The sequence below is a fragment of the Delphinus delphis genome, chromosome 7 (assembly GCF_949987515.2).
Source record: "Delphinus delphis chromosome 7, mDelDel1.2, whole genome shotgun sequence".
Lineage (NCBI taxonomy): Eukaryota > Metazoa > Chordata > Mammalia > Artiodactyla > Delphinidae > Delphinus > Delphinus delphis.
The window spans coordinates 779,535-797,289 of NC_082689.1; the positions used below are offsets into that span (position 1 = coordinate 779,535).

The 17,755-nt window shown below is 52.7% G+C and overlaps 1 protein-coding gene across 1 annotated transcript in view; it reads left to right on the plus strand.

Annotated features, from left to right (window-relative positions):
* Positions 1-17,755, plus strand: part of PASK (PAS domain containing serine/threonine kinase) — a 39,063-nt gene that overhangs the window by 3,329 nt on the left and 17,979 nt on the right. The window contains exons 2-9 of the mRNA XM_060015782.1: positions 6,610-6,866; positions 8,623-8,855; positions 9,522-9,692; positions 10,409-10,549; positions 11,066-11,200; positions 13,036-13,296; positions 14,517-14,667; positions 16,828-16,951. Of these exons, the coding sequence (XP_059871765.1) occupies positions 6,644-6,866; positions 8,623-8,855; positions 9,522-9,692; positions 10,409-10,549; positions 11,066-11,200; positions 13,036-13,296; positions 14,517-14,667; positions 16,828-16,951 (1,439 nt within the window). The 5' untranslated portion in view covers positions 6,610-6,643. The remainder of the gene's footprint in view (positions 1-6,609; positions 6,867-8,622; positions 8,856-9,521; positions 9,693-10,408; positions 10,550-11,065; positions 11,201-13,035; positions 13,297-14,516; positions 14,668-16,827; positions 16,952-17,755) is intronic.

Here is a 17,755-nt window from a genome sequence, read left to right on the forward strand (position 1 = left end):
AACCATCTGTCATCATACAAAATTATTACAATACTGTTGACTATATTCCCTACATTACATCCCTGTGACTTACTAATGGTATAACTGGGAGTTTGTACCTCTTAATCTCCCTCACCTATTTCACTAATCCCCCCAGCTACCTCCCTTCTGGCCGCCACCAGGTTTTTTCTCTGTACTTATGAGTCTTTCTGTTTTGTTTTTTTAGAGCCACATATAAGTGAAATCATCTGGTATTTGTCTTTCTCTGACTTATTTTGCTTAGCATAATAACATCTAGATCCTTCCATGTTGTTGCAAATGGCAAGATTTCATTCTTTTTTTGACGGAGTAATATTCGATCATATGTGTGTATATATATATGTATGTCTATATAATTTTGTATCCTGTAAACTTACTGAATTCACTTGTTAGTTTTAATGGTTTTTTGGTGGGATCTTTAAGGTTTTTAATATATAGTGTCATGTCATCTGCAAATAGTGACAATTTTAATTCTTCCATTCCAGTTTGAATACCTTTTGTTTCTTTTTCTTGTCTGATTGCTTAGGCTTGGACTTCTAATACTATGTTGAATAAAAGTGGTGAGAGTAGGCATCCTTGTCTTCTTCCCAATCTTAGACGAAAAGCTTTCAACTTTTCACCATTAAATATGACATTAGGTGTGGTTTTGTCATATGTGACCTTTATTATGTTGAGGTATATTCCCAGTATACCCACTTTGTTAAAATTTTTTGTCATAAATGGAAATTGGATTTTGTCAAATGTTTTTTCTGCATCTATTAAGATGATTGTAGGATTTTAATCTTTTGTCTTGTTAATGTGGTGTATCATGTTGATTGATCTGCAGATACTGAACCACCCTTGCATCTCTGGGATAAATCTCACCTGCTCATGGTGCATGATCCTTTCAATGTATTGTTGAATTCAGTTTGCTGGTATTTTGTTGAGGATTTTTGCATCTGTGTTTGTCAGGGATATTGGCCTGTGGTTGTTTTTGTAGTGTCTTTGTCTGGTTTTGGTATCAGGGTAATGCTGGCCTTGTAGAATGAATTTGGGAGTAATTCTTGCTTTTCAATTTTTTGGAATAGTTTGAAGAAGATAGGTATTGACTCTTCTTGGTAGAATTCACCTGTGAAGCCATCTGGTCCTGGTGTTTTGTTTGTTGGGAGTGTTCTGATTACTGATGCAGTTTCACTACCAGTAATCAGTCTGTACAGATTTCTATTTCTTCCTGATTCAGTCACTTGGAACATTGTATGTTTCTAGGAATTTATCCCTTTCTTCTAGATTGTCCAATTTGTTGGTGTATAATTTTTTATAGTAATCTCTTATGGTCCTTTGTATTTCTGTGGTGTCAGTTGTAACTCCTGTTTCATTTCTGAGTTTATTTATCTGTACCCTCTCTTTTTTTTTTTCCTTGATGAATCTGGCTAAAGGTTTATAAGTTTTGTTTAATCTTTTGAAAGAACCAGCTCTTAGTTTCATTGATCTTGTTAATTTTTTATCTCTGTTTCCACTTTGATCTTTATTATTTCTTTCCTTCTACTAACTTTGGGCTTTGTTCTTCTTATTCTGTTTCCTTTAGGTGTAATGTTAGATTGTTTATTTAAGATTTTTCTTGTTTGTTGAGGTAAACGTGAATTACTATAATCTTCCCTCTTGGAACTGCTTTTGCTGTGTCCCATAGATTTTGGCTCATTGTGTTTCTGTTTTCATTTGTCTTGAGGTTTTTTTTTTCTTCTTTCATTTCCTCTTTGATTCCTTTATTGATCCATTGGTTGTTAAGTAGGCTGCTTAGCCTCCACATGTTTGTGTTTTTCCTTTTTTTTTCTTGTAATTCATTTTTCATTTCATGATGTTGTGGTCAGAAAAGATGCTTGATATGATTTCAGTCTTCTTAAATTTACTGAGGTGTGTTTGTGGCCTTTCATGTGATCTATCCTGGAGAATGTTCCATGTGCACTTGAAAAGAATGCGTATTGTGCTGTTTTTGGATGAAGTGTTCTCCATATGTCTATTAAGTCAGTCTGATCTAATGTGTCATTTAAGGCCAGTGTTTCCTTATTGATTTTCTGTCTGGATGATCTGTCCATTGATGTGACTGGGGGTGTTAAAGTCCTCTGCTGTTATTATGTTACCACCTATTTATCTCCCTTTATGTCTGTTAATATTTGCTTTATGTATTTAGGTACTCCTAGATTGGGTATATATATATTTACAAGTGTTATATCTTCCTGTTGGATTGAGTCACTTTATCATTTTGTAATGCCCTTCTTTGCCTCTTGTTACAGTCTTTGTTTTAAAGTTTATCTTATCTGATATAAGTATTTCTACCCTAGCTTTTTTAAATTTCCATTTGCATGAAATACCTTTTTCTTGCTCCTTCACTTCTGTCTGTGAGTGTCTTTAGATCTGGAGTGAGTCTCTTGTAGGCAGCATATATATGGATCTTGTTTTTTCATTCATTCAGCCACTTTATGTTTTTTGATTGGAGCATTTGGTCCATTTACATTTAAAATAATTATTCATAGGTATGTACTTATTGCCATTTTGTTAATTGTTTTCTGATTGTTTTTGTAGTGCTTCTCTGTTTCTTTCCTCTTCTCTTGCTCTCTTACCTTGTGATTTTTGTGACTATCTTTAGTGTTATGTTTCAATTTCTTTCTTTTTGTTTATGTATTATAGGGTTTTTTGTTTGTGATCGTCATGAGATTCATATATAACAACCTATATGTATATGTGATTATGTTAAGTTGATAGTTGCTTAAGTTCAAGTGCATTCTAAAAGCCCTCCATTTTATTCCCTCCCCATGCCACATTTTACATTACTGATGTCGTATTTCACATCTTGTATTTTGTGTGTCCCTTAACTACTTATTATAGGTGTAGGTGATTTTACTACTTCTGTCTTTCAACCTTTCTACCAGCTTTCTAAGTGGTTGATCCACTGCCTTTACCACTGGGATTTTTTTTCTTTCACAGTTTAAAAATGTCTAGTTGTGGCCTTTTCTCTTCTGTTTAGGGAAGTCCCTGTAACATTTCTGTAAGGCTGGTTTAGTGGTGCTGAACTTGCTTAGCTTTTGCTTGTCTGTAAAACGCCTTATCTCTCCTTCAAATCTGAATGTTAGCCTTGCCAAGTAGAGTATTCTCGGTTGTAGGTTTTTTCCTTTCATCACTTTGAATATATGGTGCTGCTCCCTTCTGGCCTGCAGAATTTCTGCTGAAAAGTCACCTGATGGTCTTCTGGGAATTCCTTTGTATGTAACCAATGGTTTTTCTCTTGCTGCTTTTAAGATTTTCTATTTATCTTTAACTTTTGACATTTTAATTACAGTGTGTCTTTTAATTACAGTGTGTACCTCTTTGTGTTCATCTTTTTTGGGGCTTTCTATGCTTCCTGGACCTGGATGTCTGTTTCCTTCCCCAGGTTGAAGAATTTTTCTGCTATTATTTTTTCAAATAAGTTCTCTGCCCTTTCTCTCTCCCTTCTCTTTCTGGAACCCCTCTAATTTGAATGTTAGTATGCTTGTAGTTGTTCCAGAGGTCCCTGAAACTATTCTCATTTTTATTAATTCTTTTTTATTTTTTCTGTTCAGCTTGGGTGATTTCTACTACTCTGTCTTCCAGATCGCTGATCTGTTCCTCTGTCATCTAATCTACTGTTGATTCCTTCTAGTGTATTTTTTCATTTATTGTATTCTTTAGTTCTGATTGGTTCTTCTGTATATTTTCTAACTCTTTGTTGAACTTCTCACTGTGCTCATCCGTTCTCCTCCTGAATCCTGTGGGCATCTTTATGATCATTACCTTCGAGTCTTTTATCAGGTGGATTACTCATATCCATTTAGTCCTTTCTCTGAGGTTTTTCATTTGGAATATATTCCTCTGTCTCTTGATTTTGCTAATCTTCATTTCTTTGTTTTAGGTAGGTTGGTTATGTCTCCCAGCCTTGGAGAAGTGGCCTTATGTGAGAGGTGTCCTGTGGGACTCAGCAGCACACTCCCCTCTGGCCACCAGAGCCAGATGCTTCAGGGGTGCTCCCTATGTGGGCTGCGTGCACCCTTCTTTTGTGGTGGGGCCCGCTGCTGTGGGTGTGCTGCTGTGTGGAACTGGGCCCCAGCCCAGCTGCTTGTGAGGCCCAGCCACGTGAAGTGGCTGTGGGCACGCTGGTGGGATGGACAGAGCACCTGGTGCTACTAGGCTAGAGGGAGGATTCCAAAATTGTACCCACCAGCCCTGGTGTCAGCACTGTGGAACACAATCACAGAAATGGCTGCAGCCAGTGTCCCAGTCCCCAGGGTGAGCCGCAGCTGCCCCTGCCTTTCCAGGAGGCTCTCTAAGATCAACAAGTGGGTTGACCCAGGCTCCTTTGAAACCACGGCCTCTGTGCTGGATTTCAGAGTGTGTGAGAGTCTGTGCACAACCTTTAAGAGCAAAATCTCTGTTTCCTACAACCTTCCAGTTCTACTGAACTTAAGCTCTACTGGTTTAAAAAAAAATTAATTTCCGGGCTTCCCTGGTGGCGCAGTGGTTGGGAGTCCGCCTGCCGATGCAGGGGACACGGGTTCCTGCCCCGGTCCGGGAAGATCCCACATGCCGCGGAGCGGCTGGGCCCGTGAGCCATGGCCGCTGGGCCTGTGCATCCGGAGCCTGTGCTCCGCGACGGGAGAGGCCACAACAGTGAGAGGCCCGCGTACCGCAAAAAAAAAAAAAAAAAAAAAAAAAAAAATTAATTTCCGAAAAGCTGGTTTGATTCTTTCAATATCTTCCTAGTTATTTTGAGAAACTCTTGTTTGCTCACTTTTGTGAGCAAAAGACTCCATCTTTTATAGTTTTAAACACATTTGCAGTTATTTCTACCATTTAGTCTTCTTGTGTAAATGACTTTGTTGTTTGATTTTTCTGCAGACTTTCACTCATGGTATTTTGTTTTCTTATCTGTTTAATTGAAAGAGAGCATATTTGGTTAATCTTAATCTTTGGAAAATCTCAGGCCTCTATTTAGGATGCTTTGTTTCTGAGAGGATTGCTTTTGCCAGGATCTTGGGGGTGCTACTGAATTAGGGCCACACTGCCCCTCTTCAAGGGTCCCTGGCTTCTTTTAGGAGTCTAAGGGTAACTCTCTTGTCTCTTGAGGTGACTCACTCTCCCAGTTCTGGTTTCAGCTCATGTGTATTGTTTTTACCTTTTGGAAGTTTCTCCTACTTTCAGGTAGCTCACAGATGCCATGGCCACCATATTCGTGGTGAGACCTAGTTGTTCTAAAATGCAAGGGCCACAAAGAGTTATCCAGTCCACTATATTCTTAGTCTTATTTTTTTCCTAGAACTTTTGTTCTTTAATTCATCTGGAACTAATTTTTGCACATGGAAAGTCATAGGGATGCACTTTTGCCCCAAACTAATTATTCTAATTCCATTGAGAACTAGCAGATCACAGTTATTAAGCACTTACAGTATGCCAGCCCCAACTTAGGTCTCTGAATCCTCACACGAGTATTATGGGGTGTGGATTACTGTCAATCACACCTGACACATGAGGAAACTGGAACTGGAAGGTCAGGTGCTGTCCAGGGCCTCGCCGAGCCGGGGAACATGCTGGCGGTGCCCTACTGCTCTTCACTGTGTGCCAGTGTCCCTTCGCTCTGTTTCTGAGATTGACTATGTTCTATTGGCTATTTTTGTTCCTCTACCTGCAATGACCTTTGTTTATGTAGCTCTGTGGCGTGTTTTGATGTCATGATCCTTCCACACAGGTCTTAGTGGGACCTCCAGTTTTCCCTCTGCCTAGGGGGCCCCCCATACCACCGAGGTCAGCGCGCAGCCTAGGTGGGCATTGCCAGGCCCTAATGTTAACATCTGAGGGACCTGGGGCATGAGCGTACCAGAGACCCCACATTGCTATCACTGTATGCAAAATGATAAATCAGCCCACAGACTGTTCACTGTGAAAGGCACTGCCCTCCTACCCTGATGAATCTTTATGATGACTTTGCAGCCAGGGTGGGATGCGTGGGTTGGGCTTCCTTAGAGTTCTTTGCTGTAATGTGGTGGCATGGGAAGGGACAGCTGCCAGGTCCATCCTGTGTTGGGAGGCCTGCTGTCGAAGCTTGGTCTCCCTCTGCCTTCTTATCGTTGGAGCAGGGCTGCTCCTCGGCCTGTCCTTGGGTCGGTGGGTGCTGTAATATGGGAGGACTGATGAGGGGAAGAGGCCGGTGCAGGTCTGGAGAGTGGGCTCCAGGCCCTCTGGCCGGGAGCTCTGGGTTCCGCATGCCCAGAAGGTGATCCAGAAGTGGGGTGTAGGCTCTAGGGGCACGTCGCCCTGGCCCTGGCCTCCTCCTTCATCAAGGCCCCTGGCCTGGGCTTCCTGGAGGTGGATCTGTACTGTAGTGGAAAGTGTCCTTCACGGCTCCTTCCCGCTCTGTTCTGGTTTTCCCCCCTCTCCTTCTCTCTTTCTCATCCCTTCCTATGCACTTCTCTCCGTCCGACTATCCTTGCTTCGTAGGCTCTGACCCAGGATGGCTCTTGGGCGCCTATGAGTCTTTTGGGGCTGAGCTGAGCTCAGCCTTGTGAAGAATTAGTTGGCTAAACTGCCTTTGTTCTTGCCTTGCAGACGCTGATCCGTTCACTTCATTTTCCGGTGGACGATGGTCCCGCTGGCCCACCAGCTCCCGGTGGAGGACAGCGGCTCCATGGCCTCAGAAGAGGACCGCCGGGGCCAGGGCGGGAGCCTCTCCCTGGCAGTGCCGCCAGAGAGCCCTGCTGTGCAGACCGCCTCCGAGCCCAGCAAGTCCTGGTCCTTGGCCCACAGACAGCCGAGCAGAAGGAACGGACTGTCGAAGCTCTGCCAGAGCAGGATGGCGCTGTCCGGTAAGCAGCCCTTCTTATCGCCAGGGGCGTCCGCCTTGCGTGTGAAGGTGGGGGCCACGCTTGGCTCCACTCAGGGAGCCTTTTCTCCTGCAGAGAAAAGGCCTTCGTTTCAGGCAATGCCGGCAGGACCCTCTCCTGCCACGTTTGTTCTGCTGTGATTCTTGTGCAGGAAACTCCTTTTCAGGCGGCGGTTGGAATTGGCCTGCGGTCCAGGGTCAGGGTTTCTCGCTCCGGGGTGTGTGAGACAGCCGGGCTGGGCCGGGTGGGCTGCGCGAGCCAGAACTCAGTTTTATTCACTGGGTTCGGCGCATGCTGGCTGACCGCGCCCAGGCTCCTGCTTTCCTCCCGGATGCAGGATGCAGGCTAACGGGTTAGACGGGCTTGCGGGCAGCAGTGCCCGGGGTTGGCCGAGAAGTGGGAGGTGCCACTGCCCCCCCTTCCTTATTTCTCTGCATCAGCTGGTGCCTGCGGGGCCCAGACCCAGCCAGGAGGAAGGCGCTGCTCCGCCTTGGTGGCTTATCGTCGGAGGGCGTACCTGGGCACCGGCAGGTGCTTGTTGGGGGTGGGAGGCCCGGACCGCAGGGAAGCCTGTTAGGATGACGGGGAGGTGGCTGGAGCTGGGGGAAAGGGCTGCAGGGGAAGCGGGGGCGGGTCTGGTCTCCGGGAGAGGGTAGGAGGATCTGGAGGGGCCAGCTGTGCTCAGGAGACAGATGCTGTGGCGGTGGCCTCGCTGGTCTGTGAGGTGGGCAGGTGCCCCGGGAGTGAGGGCTCCAGCCGGGGGCTCTGGCCGGCGAGGGGTGGGAGGAAGAGGCAGAGCTGGCGCCTCAGTGCTTGTCCTGAGGCCCGAGGGTGGTTGGATTGAGCTTGGCACTGGCTGCCTGGGAAGAGGAGGCCCCGGGCAGGTGACCATGTGGTTTCTAGCCTCAAAGGATGGTCAGGGTGGGCCCGCTGACTGGGAAAGCCAGGCGTCCCCTCTGAGGGCCCAGAGTGGAGAGCAGGGAAGAGTCCTGTTCGCTTGTTTGCTTTCTGAGCTGCTGGAAGGATGGAGTTGACATTCACTGAGCTGGGAAAGGGGGGAGCCGGCACCTGGAGCCCAGGGGCCATCAGCACACGTCTGTGTGAAGTGTGTATAAAGCCACCAGGGATGGTTGGAGGTTCTGAGGCTGAGCCTGGGGTCCTGCAGTGTTGAGAGGTGAGAAGGTGGAGGGCAGAGGGTGCCCTGCTGAGGGCAGGCAGTTTGGGAGGAGGGGAGCGGCCCTCCCGGCCCAGCACTGCTGAGGCGTGGGGTGGGGGGGGCGAGGCCTGGGAGTTGACCGCTGGGACTTGGGAGCCGCTGGCGATGTTGCCGAGAACTGACTTTCTGGAGCCGCGGTGGGGAGTGAGCCTGTGGGTGAAGGAGGAGGGAGACCCAGCGCAGGTGGTGAGACAGCAGGGAGCTCTGGGGTCTGGGAGACTCCACAGGGACGGGTGAGGGGTAGCAGCCGGAGGGACTGTGGGTCTTGGACCGATGGACACGGGAGCATGCCCCTGGGAGGGGCGGGTGGGAAGGGACTTCAGAGGGTTGTTTGCACAGTGTTTAGGTCCTTTGTGCTTCTGTGTGGTGGTTGTCTAGGTGGCCCCTGGGGAACGTTCAGATGCACAACCCTGCAGGTCAATTTCATCCTTGGACCCTTTTGCAGGAGCTAGAGGTGGGGACTGTGTGTTTTGTGTGTTGCAGCCACGCAAGGTTTAAAGTGTCCCTTCCTTTGCTTTCCAGAAGACAGATGGAGCTCCTACTGTCTGTCGTCATTGGCTGCCCAAAATATTTGCACAAGCAAATCGCACTGGCTGACTGCGCCTGCGCAGGCGGACCTGGCAGGGTCCCTGGGCAGCACGTCCTGTTGCTCCCTGCTGCAGGGCTTGTCCTCAGGGTGGTCCACACCTCCGCTCCCGGCCCCTGTGTGCAACCCCAGCAAGGCCGTGTTCACCGTGGACGCCAAGACCACAGAGGTATGTGCTTCGGTTTGCGACCCAGCCGTGAGTTTGGGGTCTGTGCCTTCAACCTATAACCTCAAACAGAGGCACTTGAGTGTTTCGGGTGCAATGAGAAAAGGGGCTGGTTCTACCTACATAGTAGCAAAAGAGAGAGGACTTTGGAAACCTACCTCCGTGTTAATCAGTCGAAACATTGAATCCTCTCATCAAGGCAGAGATTCAAGGAAAGGGAAGCAGCGCGTTACCTATTCATGCTTTTGCTCAAGCACTGGCGCAGCTCCAATAGGCCTGGATATTCAGTGTTTGAATTAAATGCATTTGCATCATGCACGTTTGTGTGCAAAGAGCTGAGACTGTCAGGCGGGCAGGCCGTGGGGCGTGCATCCCCGTCTCTCCCGCCTGGTCTTCACGACGTGGTGTGTGCATCTCGGCGGGTGAAGGGTGGGTGGTTTCAGTCTCAGTGCCGTTGCTGCACTGGCTGGTGGTCATTCTTGTTTCCACGCGATTGAGACGCCGGATGATCTGGGGCGGCTCTGCTGGGAGCTCGACGGCCGCGGGACGTGGCGGGAAGGACAGGTCACTGGGCTGTCCCCGCACCACCTCCTCGCTGCCTTCCCCTCGGCTGTCCGGGAGCCAGAGGAGCTGCTGCTGACGCGGGTGCCCTCCTCTCTGCGACCTCAGATCCTGGTGGCCAGCGACAGAGCCTGCCGGCTCCTGGGGTACAGCAGCCACGACCTGATTGGCCAGAAGCTCACACAGTTCTTCCTGAAGCCGGATTCCAACGTGGCGCGGGCCCTCAGTGAGGAGCACGTGGAGGCCGACGGCCACGCTGCTGTCGTGTTTGGCACGGTGGTGAGTGTGGGCCTCTCGACTGCCGATGGTCACTGCCGGCACCGTCCTGCCCTCAACCTTGGCATGGGGAGCACCTGGGGCGGCGGGGGGAGGCCGTGTGGGAACAGAGACGGTACTGCTGCTGGCCTGGCGCATCCCCAGTACTCCTGCGTTGGGAGAAGCCTTGACCGCCTTGCAAGCCTGCAGGGCCCACACCAGGTTCCCGAGGAGTCGCACGGTTCTGTTGTCTCCCATCCACATCTCCACGCCCTGCTTGTTTGGTGGTCTTGGAGGGGCTGGCATGGCTGCAGGGTTTCCCTGGAGCTTTGAGCCTTCCTGTGTGTGTCCAAGCTGGACGTTGATGGGCTGACCTGCATGTTAGATGCTGAGCCCTGAGCCTCAGGCACCAAAACGAGTTAGATAGGACCAACTACATCCAGAAAATTACCCGTCCACGAGACGACTACCTAGAAGAAAATTCAGACGTTCAGCATGTATTGGTGTCTGTTCTTTAAGAAGTTACAGACACCGCTCTTTCCCCTGCTTTGTTACCATGAGGCTGAGGATGGAAAAAACCTACTCTTCGATAGATCATTCATTCACTCAGAGACTGTAAGGTTAGGTGTCAGAAGCCTTGTTTGTACTTTAGTTTATTTCCGAAACGTGAGGCAGGTGAGCAGCGGCCAGGAACGCCCACGTGCCAGGTTCTGGCCGGGTCTGAGCCCCTCTGCCCCCAGGTGGACATCGTGAGCCGCAGTGGGGAGCAGATCCCGGTCTCCGTGTGGATGCGGAGGGTGAAGCAGGAGCACGGCCTCTGCTGCGTGGTCGTGCTGGAGCCCGTGGAGAGGGTCTCGGCCTGGGTGGCTTTCCAGAGCAACGTGAGTCTGTTTCTCAGCTGCGTGTCGCCTCCCCACCGGGGCCTTCGGGCAGAAAGAGGGCATGGGGTTCTGGGGGGTTGGCCCCCGGCAGCCCCCTGACAACCTGTGTGCACTTGGGCAGGGAACCCAGTCTCCCTGTGGCCCCGTTCTCTCACCTGTAAAATTGGGATATAATCCTGACACTCACAGGATTGTTTCAACACTTCAATAAAGCGATAACACGTACATCTGTCCGAGTGGTGGCTGAGGTGCAGACGGCCCTCAGAGGCAAGCGTGGGTGTGGTTGCGGTATGGGCTTCTGCGGGTGCCTGGAGAGATGCGTGTTTCGGTCTGCCCGGCAGAAGGAGGAAGACGGCGTTCTCTGTGCCGCTGCGCTTTGTGGGGGTCGGGTTGTGGGGGAGAGGTAGCACCGATAGCCTTGCCTTCAACTTGAAGACACAGAAGTTCGGTGAGGTTTAAAGCTGACGCGCAAGAAACTTTGATTACAAGGTTTAAAATGCTGGCTTTTTCTCCAAGGGAACCGTGACGTCCTGTGACGGTCTCTTTGCCCACCTGCATGGATTCACGTCTGTGGAGGAAGTGGTCGGGCAGCGCATCACAGACCTTATCCCTTCTGTGCAGCTCCCTCCGCCCGGCGAGCACATCCCCAAGGTAGGACCCCCGACCGCCTGCACTGCCTGGCCATGGCTGGGGCCCTGTGGCCGCTGGAGTCTCTATCTGATGAGCATCAAGTTCTTAGACCCAAACCCCTGGCCTGCAGATGGAGGCCGGGCTTCCTGAGAGTAGGAGTGGCCCGTGCATGGACATGACGGGACGGATTCCATTTAGAGGTGTCTGGGCTCTGCAGTCTTGACGTAGGCTCAGAGCCTCCGTGGCTCCCTGACTGACTGCCCCCTCGGCCCTCTCCCTGGAGCTCCTGCTGGGGTCTCTTTATTGACAGGTCTGGGGGCTGAGAGGAGCAGGGGGAATTGGCAGGTGGCAGGTCTCCCCCCCAAGGCAGGACTGCAGGTCAGACGGAGGCAGGTCTGCTGGTCAGACGGAGGCAGGTCAGTCGGCAGCTCTGGGGGCAGTGGAGCTTTGAGGCTGAAGGTTCTCTTTTCGTCTGGGTCCTCCCAGTTCCAGGTGCTCCGTTTACCAGCTAGCACGCAGCCCTCACACAAGCAATCACGTTGCTGGGAATTCACCTGATGTCACATCCCAGCGACCGGCAGGGTCAGCCGGATGGTCGATTTGGGGCTGAAGTCGGCTCTGCTGCTGCAAGAAATAGCAGATTCTTTCGGGACACCTGTAGGCGCTCCCTGGCTCTCCCACTGGCCTTAGGCTAAGAGCTGAGCCCTCTGAGGTGGTGCTTTGCTATTTTTAGGCTTTCCAGCTCAATTGGAAACCTCTCCCCCGTACCTTATTCTCTTTATGTCCTTTACTCTGTTCTAAAGCAGTGGGACCACTTGGACCCCAGAGCTCTGGAGCATCAGTTGGTTCGACCACTTTAGGGGACTATTTGGCAGCCTCTTACGCTTAACTGAACGTAAGCAAACCTCTGCCCACCCCAGGCACGTGGCCACAAGAGGTGTGTGCCAGGACGGCAAGCACCCTCCCAGCAGCCCCACGCTGGAGCCGCCTCACACCCCCAGCAGCAGGTGGAGACAGACACCCTGCCCCCTCTTTCCTCAGGGCTCCCTGGGGCCTGGGGTCTGGCCTGCACCCTTACCACGGGGAGCCTGGGGTCTTGAGTTCTGCCCCTGGTCAGAGCGCTGTGCTGATGCAGTGGGAGCTCCCCCCCGTTCAGGCCTTGGGCCTCTGCAGGTCTTGTGTCTTGCGGGTGGACCCTGAGAAGGGGGCAGGCGGTATGGAGTGAGGGGTAGACATGAGGCCTGGGCCAGCTTGCCGTCTTGGGACCAGGAAGGGAGCTGATCCAGAAAGCCTCTGGTTAGAGGCTGCACCGTCCAGATTGGCTTGGGAGACCGGATACGCCCGAGTATTTGAGCAGAGAAACGTGATGCGAGGACTTGGTTGCGTGGGTGACAGAGGAGCTAAGGAGGCGGAGGGTGGGGGGGGGGGGCAAGCCGCCCAGAGGTCAGCAACTACGGGAAGCCACTGCCCCCCAGGCTGGAGGACAGAGGGCGGGGCTGAGGGGCTGAGGCCGCCTACAGAGGTGGGCGCTGGGGGGCACCAGTGGTCCAGGGTGGACAGCAGGGAGGAACTTGCTGGTGTTGCTCCCGCAGGGCTGGCGCCTTGCTTGATGGACCCTGTGTGCTCTGCGCTCAGGGCCCCCGGCCCGGCCGCAGCTCCCGGTCAGGGCTCTGCGTTCCCTGGGGCAGAGAGGGGTGGTGCGGGGAGATAGTGGAAGGAAGAGCAGTGTGGAGAGTTAGGTGTTTGGGGGGCATCCGCCAATGGGCGTGGGTGGACGTACATCTAAAGCAGCAAAGGCTCAAGGCTCGGGCCACAGGAGGTGCTGTGGTTAGCTCGGTGGTATGTCTTTCTTTCAGAATCTCAGGATTCAGAGGTCTGCTGGAAGAGCCAAGGATGGTACCACCTTCCCTCTGAGCTTAAAGCTGAACTCTGAACCCGGCAGCGAGGAGGCAGCAGACGGCGAGGCGGCCCCTGACTGGGGCTACTCGGCCTCCATCTGGGTGTTTTCCACCATCAGTGGGCTCATCACCCTCCTGCCGGACGGGACCATCTACGGCATCAACCACAGCTTTGCTCTGATGCTGTTTGGTTATGGAAAGGATGAGCTCCTGGGCAAGGTGTTTCTCCCCCGCCCCGCCTTGGGGAAGCCGGTCTTGGCCTGTCCTAGGCCTGTGCTTCTGCATCCTCGAGCCCAGCTCGCCAGCTCTCCCCGCGGGAACTCGGGCGCGGAGAGGGAGGCCTCTGCTCACGGCCCTGTTCCCCCGCCTGCGCCCATTTATCTGGACCCCACAGGGAATACTTGATGACCCCGCCTGGGCTACCCCCAAAGCCTTTGGGTGCCATGTGCCCTCCCAGGAGAGGGAAGGGGCTCTCTCACCCCAAAGCCTGTCCCAAGCAAGATCGGGTCTGAGTTATTGGATGAGGGTGTGTCACAGCTGTGTGGATTCGCTCCACACCCATGGGCCGGGGCTTGTCCACACCTCCTCTGACCATCCTGGGGTCCGTTGTGAGTCAGGGTGGGAGGAAGGTGTTTCTAGAACCTTCTTCCTTGGATTGGGCTGGGCTCAGAGGGCAGGCGAGCATCTCAGGCTTCCTCGGAGTGGCTTTCCTTGGGTGGTCTCAGCAGTCCTCCAGGGCTTCTGAGGAGGGGGCACGGGCCCCCACTCGACTGCGGGGGAGTGGTTCATGCAGGAAGGAGAGGCTGCTGTGTGATGTGTTGCTCTTGACACCTGAATGACACCCCCGCCCCTGGCCACAGGCCCTGCACCTGGCTGGACTGGCTCCTAGACGTGGGTGCAGGTCTGGCGTTCCCCACAGCCTTCCACTGAGCACCTTGTTCCCCACAGGCAGCCGTCCCCTCTTGTCACTCTTTCTGGAGCCAACCCTGCACTCCATCCAGCCAGCCAGAGCTTTAACTTCTTTTGAGGCTCCCAAAACAGGTCCCTTTCTGTTCTTTAATAGAAATACTAAGAAACAAGTAAAATAAATTTTAGTTAAATTAAGTCAAACTTAGTTCAATTGAAGTTAATGAAAACGCAGTTAGAGTAACTCTTGGACAAGGGCTCCCCACAGGAACATTGGGGGCGCCAGGTCCTTCCAGGGAGTGTGTGGACGCAGTCTCGTCAGGGTGTGAAGAGAAAGGGAAGCAAGTTTTGATTTCCATGTTGAGCGTCCAGGGCTTCGGGTCTGCCAGAAGGAGTTTGACCAGGGTCTTTCCTAACCTTGTCCAGAGACTTGCTGGCGTTGTCTTCATTCTCTGCCCAGATGGGACGGAGGGATGGTTCAGTGGGTCAGTGAGGATTCTCACCAGGTTCTGAAATGTCCTTTTGTTTTCTAGAACATCACTTTCCTGATTCCTGGTTTCTACCACTACATGGACCTTGCCTGTGACAGTTCCTTTCTGCTGCCAGACGTGGCCAACTGCCTGGACGCTGGCAGCCACAGTGGGCCTGGGGAGGCCACTAGGGATGCCCAGCACACAGCCGAGGGTGAGAGCTCGCTGCCTCCTCCCAGGTGCACCTGTGGCCGCCCAGTCCCCGCCCCTGGCCTCCATGGGTGATGGGACGGCCGTCATGGGGACCCTGTTTGTGTGGGTTTGATGTTTCTCTCTGTCTCTTGTGGGCCTTCCGTGTTCCCAGGGGATGGGACACTTGTGTGCGGGTCTCACAGATGTGTTAGCGCGAGAGGTCCCCAGGTGAGTCACTGCATGCCCGTGTCCGCAACACCGGCCACTAGTTGGCGGTCTTGTGTGAGTGATAGAGCTTTACGTAAGTGGCTGAAGACCGGATTGATGCAGCATATCAGATGAATCCCTGAGTAAACAGTCCTGGCGGGATTTGTTTATTTCTAGTACTTTCAACATTTAATATGATTCCAAGAAGTGGCCCGAGCCCCACCACGTGATGTTGCAGGCGCCGTGTGTGAGAGGGCGGCGCGTGGCTCCTGCTCTGGCTTTGGAGCTCCGGGAAGCAGGGGACCAGCAGCCTCCGGGGCGCCCGCCTTCCCCAAGCAGGTTCAAGGAGGAGCTGCCCCGGCGCTGCCTCGGGGGCTGTCCCAGCTCCGCACCCGTGGGGTGTTTTCACATGCGGGCGCGTCCGTGGGAGGACGTGGTGTTTGAGTAGACGTGTGAGTGGGTTTCATGTGGCCACCGAGGGGGACGCGGCTGCGTGGCATCCAACTGGGGCGTGGACCTTTATTGTCAGACGGTGTCCAGGTTTTAAAAGATGCTTTGTTAGGCTACTGACTCTCTTCGACCACTTTTCTTTTATCTATTTATTTATTTATTTTTGACTGTGTTGGGTCTTCGTTGCTGCGCGCGGGCTTTCTCTAGTTGCGGCGGGCGGGGGCTACTCTTCGTTGTGGTGCGCAGGCTTCTCGTTGCGGTGGCTTCTCTTGTTGCGGAGCACGGGCTCTAGGCGTGCGGGCTTCAGTAGTTGTGGCTCACGGGCTCTAGAGCGCAGGCTCAGGAGTTGTGGTACATGGGCTTAGTGGCTCCACGGCATGTGGGATCTTCCTGGGCCAGAGATCGAACCTGCACTGGCAGGCAGATTCTTAACCACCGTGCTGCCAGGGAAGTCTGTGACCACTTTTCTTAACATGGGGTTTCCTTCATTGTATCCGGGTTTTTGTGTCTGCAAAGACTCCTTTTTTTCAAGTTTTTTTCTGTATCGCTGATGCATTCCCTTTCCTCTTTTTCCAGATTTCCAAATTCTTCCTGGTGTGTGTGTGTGTGTGTGTGTGTGTGTGTGTGTGTGTGTGTGTGTGTGTGTGTGTGTGTGTGTGTGTGTGTGTGTGTGTGTGTGTGTGTGTGTGTGTGTGTGTGTGTGTGTGTGTGTGTGTGTGTGTGTGTGTGTGTGTGTAAAATGGGGGTGGGGTCACAGAAGCTCTGTCCCCGCCATTGTCTCCAGGATGCACTCGTGGGCGTGTTTCTGGGTGCGTGGGGGCGCGTGCTCTTGTTTATGGTGCCAGCCCGCCTGCGCCTGTCAGCCAGGGGCCGGGACTAAACTTTCTAAGAGCCTCCCCGATGCAGGCTGCTGTGTGGCAAGGACAGTCTCGCTCCTCTGACCCCAGTAACCTGTGATGTCCCGGGCCCTGGCGTAGGCAGGCAGGCGGAGGCAGGTGGCACACAAGCCGTAGGAGGTGACCAGCGCTCAAAGGAAGGGCACAGCAGGGGAGGGTGTGCCGTCTTGGGGTCTGTGAGCCGGAATGAGGCAGGGGCGGCCTTCTGGGAAAGTCAGCAGCGCCGGGCGTGGTGAGGTAGGTGGCCAGAGGGCCAGGCCCCAAGGCCCTGAGGAGGGAAGCAGGGCCTGGCTGCCAGGCCTTTGGTTTTTACCCGGCGTCAGAGCGGAGCCCTCGGGGGCTGTCGACAGATGAGGGGCAGGTTCGACTCCGGGGTCGGTAGGTGCGGGCCCCAGGGCGGAGCAGGGAGAGCCCAGGGAGGCTGTGGGCCTGGACCTGGTGCCCGTGGGGCAGTGAGCGGCGGTCAGATCCCAGACCTGCTGTGGACGTGGGGCTGGCGGTGTGTCTGAGGTCAGGTTAGGCCCCCTTGCCCCTGCTCACGAGTCACACGGGCCGAGGAGGTGGATTTCAGCAGGGTGAGCCAGCGAATGGAAAACACTCTTTTTTTTTTTTTTTGCTGTTGCTGCCAGATCTAAGGGTGAACACCGAGGCCCCAAAGCCAGCGGAGAGCCAGGCTGCCTCGCCTAGGGCCCAGGTTCTTGTGGACGCCGGGGGCCGCCTCGCCTTCTCCCTCCCGGCGCTGCCCACTCTGGGGTAAGTCCTCTGGGGGAGGGGCGGGTGCGCGAGGGGCAGGGGGGAGGCACCCTGGGGAAGTGTTCAGTCCTTGGGAATGTTGGAGGTGACACCTGCTGCTGCCCCTCGCCATGGCAGTGCTTCTGTGTCACCCGGCCAGGTCCCTGCAGGCTCCGTGAGACGGGCCCCAGTTTATGGATAAGAAGGCGTTCAGGGAGGTTCCGGGGAGCTGATTCCAGCGTAATTTTCTCATTCTGTAAATAATTTGAATCTGTTTGCTATGCATTTTTAAATAACAAAGTTATTCTATTTAGAGGAGACGAGGTACAATGTGGCAAATTTAGGAAAGTAGAAATAGAACATCCACTTGCTCAGTTACCACAGTCCTGTTGTGCATAGCATTTTGGTTTGTTTTCAGTAAGCTTCTCTTTTTAAAACAGTCTCTTTGAAGCGTAGCATACAGTCATGCGCCAGCCTCTCTGGACCTTCTCCTCTCACCCTGGGAGGCCCTGCTCCCACGCCACTCGGTGTCCCTCACTGCCCTGGGGTCAGGACGCAGGTCGGAGGTGCCTGTTCTTGAACTTCACCGAATGCACTCCCTTATCTCCGGCATCTTTTGTTCACCATTGTGTGAGATTTATTCACTCACACATACACGCTGTTTTCTAGTCTTCTTGAAATTATGTTTTAAATACATACTACGTGAATGTGTATGTTTTTCTAAGTACAGAAGAATAATGGTGAAGAGTAGAAGTCCCCGTGACTCTGTCCCCAGAGAGAACCTCTGCCGTCAGTGACCTTGCAGGACCCCTTTCCCCATGTGCT